We start from the raw sequence: 1,589 nt of genomic DNA, 5'->3' as shown, positions 1-1,589 counted from the left end.
TACACTAAATTTCAAAATAATATTTACTAACCTCTGTTAAAATTATTTCTACTTTTCACTTGTTAAGAATTTGATTAAAACAACAATCAAACATTGTTATTAACTAAAAGTTTTTAATAATTATCAAACAATTGTAAAACATCACAAGCTGCATCTTTTCCTTTTCTATAAGTTTAGAATGGCTATCTTTGTACAACAGGCCAGTTTCACATATGCACGTTGTTCATGTCAAGTCCAGTGATTTTATACTCTTTCATAAACTATTTCAAAATATGCTCTGTTCTATGATTTAGTTTTCATTCAAAAAGCAAACACGGTGATACTCGAGGTTTGCCATATATTAAGCCAATTGTAACTCTCAGAATTTAGTTGACTGTATCTAAAACACTCCAAATATAAATTCTTAAGAGTCACATTGGCCTAATAAGACTTAAATTAAGCAATTTTATTTTATCATGTAATGTGTTATATTACTTGCTAAGATACTGAATGATGTGGTTCATACATGCAGTAGTTAAAATTAAAGAACAAACAAGAATTATATCTAGCTATAGAAATTGTATACAAACTCAAAATAATTCTTTTTTAATTATTTCATTTCTTACTGCACTGTGTTTGTTAATTCAATATATTCTACCAGGTATTTAATCATGTATCTTCACTTAATGAAATAAATTATGGTTGTTCAACAGATACAGTTAATTCTCTCATGATAGACAAATGTTACAAAATGCCTAATGCAACATTGTACTGTAAAACAATAAATCAAAAACTATAGAAGAAACATAAAAAATATAACAGTTCTGTATTAGCATTATAGCTACTAATCATTTGTTCTGTCATAGGTTCACAGTATTACTATTAGTAAAACTAAAAGTAATACAAATGGTGATAATTTGGCTAAATTATCAATCAATAAAATACAGGAAATATTTTGCACACAATTGTGCTATGTTACAAAATTTTATAATATAAACTTATGATAAAATATTTAAATTCTATACATTTGAACTTACAACTAAGTGACGCTTTTCTAGCTTCATTTTTCAAAATATTCACTTCCAACAAAGCATTCTCCTCATCAGAAATGGGTTCGGTTTTCACATTCGGGGTTTTCAAAACTTCCATGTTATCGTCAATGTGTCACTATTATTTTACCTGAAGCTTGCAATTAATCCTATCACCAATAAACAAGTGAATAACAGCATTTCTTTTTATAGGTTTCTTACACCAAGCTTTCCAAACAAACAGTATATCAAATAGTCAAAACTTCCTAATCCTATTTCATTAGGTATTGCCATTAGTTATTTTGTGTCATCTTCCGAGAATCGAAGTTTCAACGTAGCTTTAGCGATATGCACGAGTTTTATGTATGTGTATGTGTATATGTATATATATATATATATATATATACATTAGTTAAAACTTTTACGAATTCCAACATTGTTTATTTTAGTACATTCAAAGTAGCTAAGAAAAAAAGAAAAGAAAAAGAGACAATTATCTACATATATCACAGCCAATGTCTGTTTTTCACGCTCTATGTCTCCTGAACGGTTAATCGTACAAAATAATAATAATAAAATATA

At 27.2% G+C, this 1,589-nt stretch overlaps 1 protein-coding gene across 1 annotated transcript in view; it reads right to left on the bottom strand.

Annotated features, from left to right (window-relative positions):
- The window catches only part of LOC106473904 (zinc finger protein 345-like), an 18,121-nt gene extending 16,738 nt beyond the window's left edge, over window positions 1-1,383 (bottom strand). The window contains exon 1 of the mRNA XM_013934591.2: window positions 1,017-1,383. Coding sequence (XP_013790045.1) covers window positions 1,017-1,128 — 112 coding nt within the window. The 5' untranslated portion in view covers window positions 1,129-1,383. The remainder of the gene's footprint in view (window positions 1-1,016) is intronic.
- Window positions 1,384-1,589: the final 206 nt, after the last annotated feature.

This window comes from Limulus polyphemus, unplaced genomic scaffold (genome assembly GCF_000517525.1).
Source record: "Limulus polyphemus unplaced genomic scaffold, Limulus_polyphemus-2.1.2 Scaffold6612, whole genome shotgun sequence".
NCBI classification, from domain to species: Eukaryota; Metazoa; Arthropoda; class Merostomata; order Xiphosura; family Limulidae; genus Limulus; species Limulus polyphemus.
Note: the sequence above shows the minus strand (reverse complement) of the source record. Positions and strands in the feature narration are given on the sequence as shown.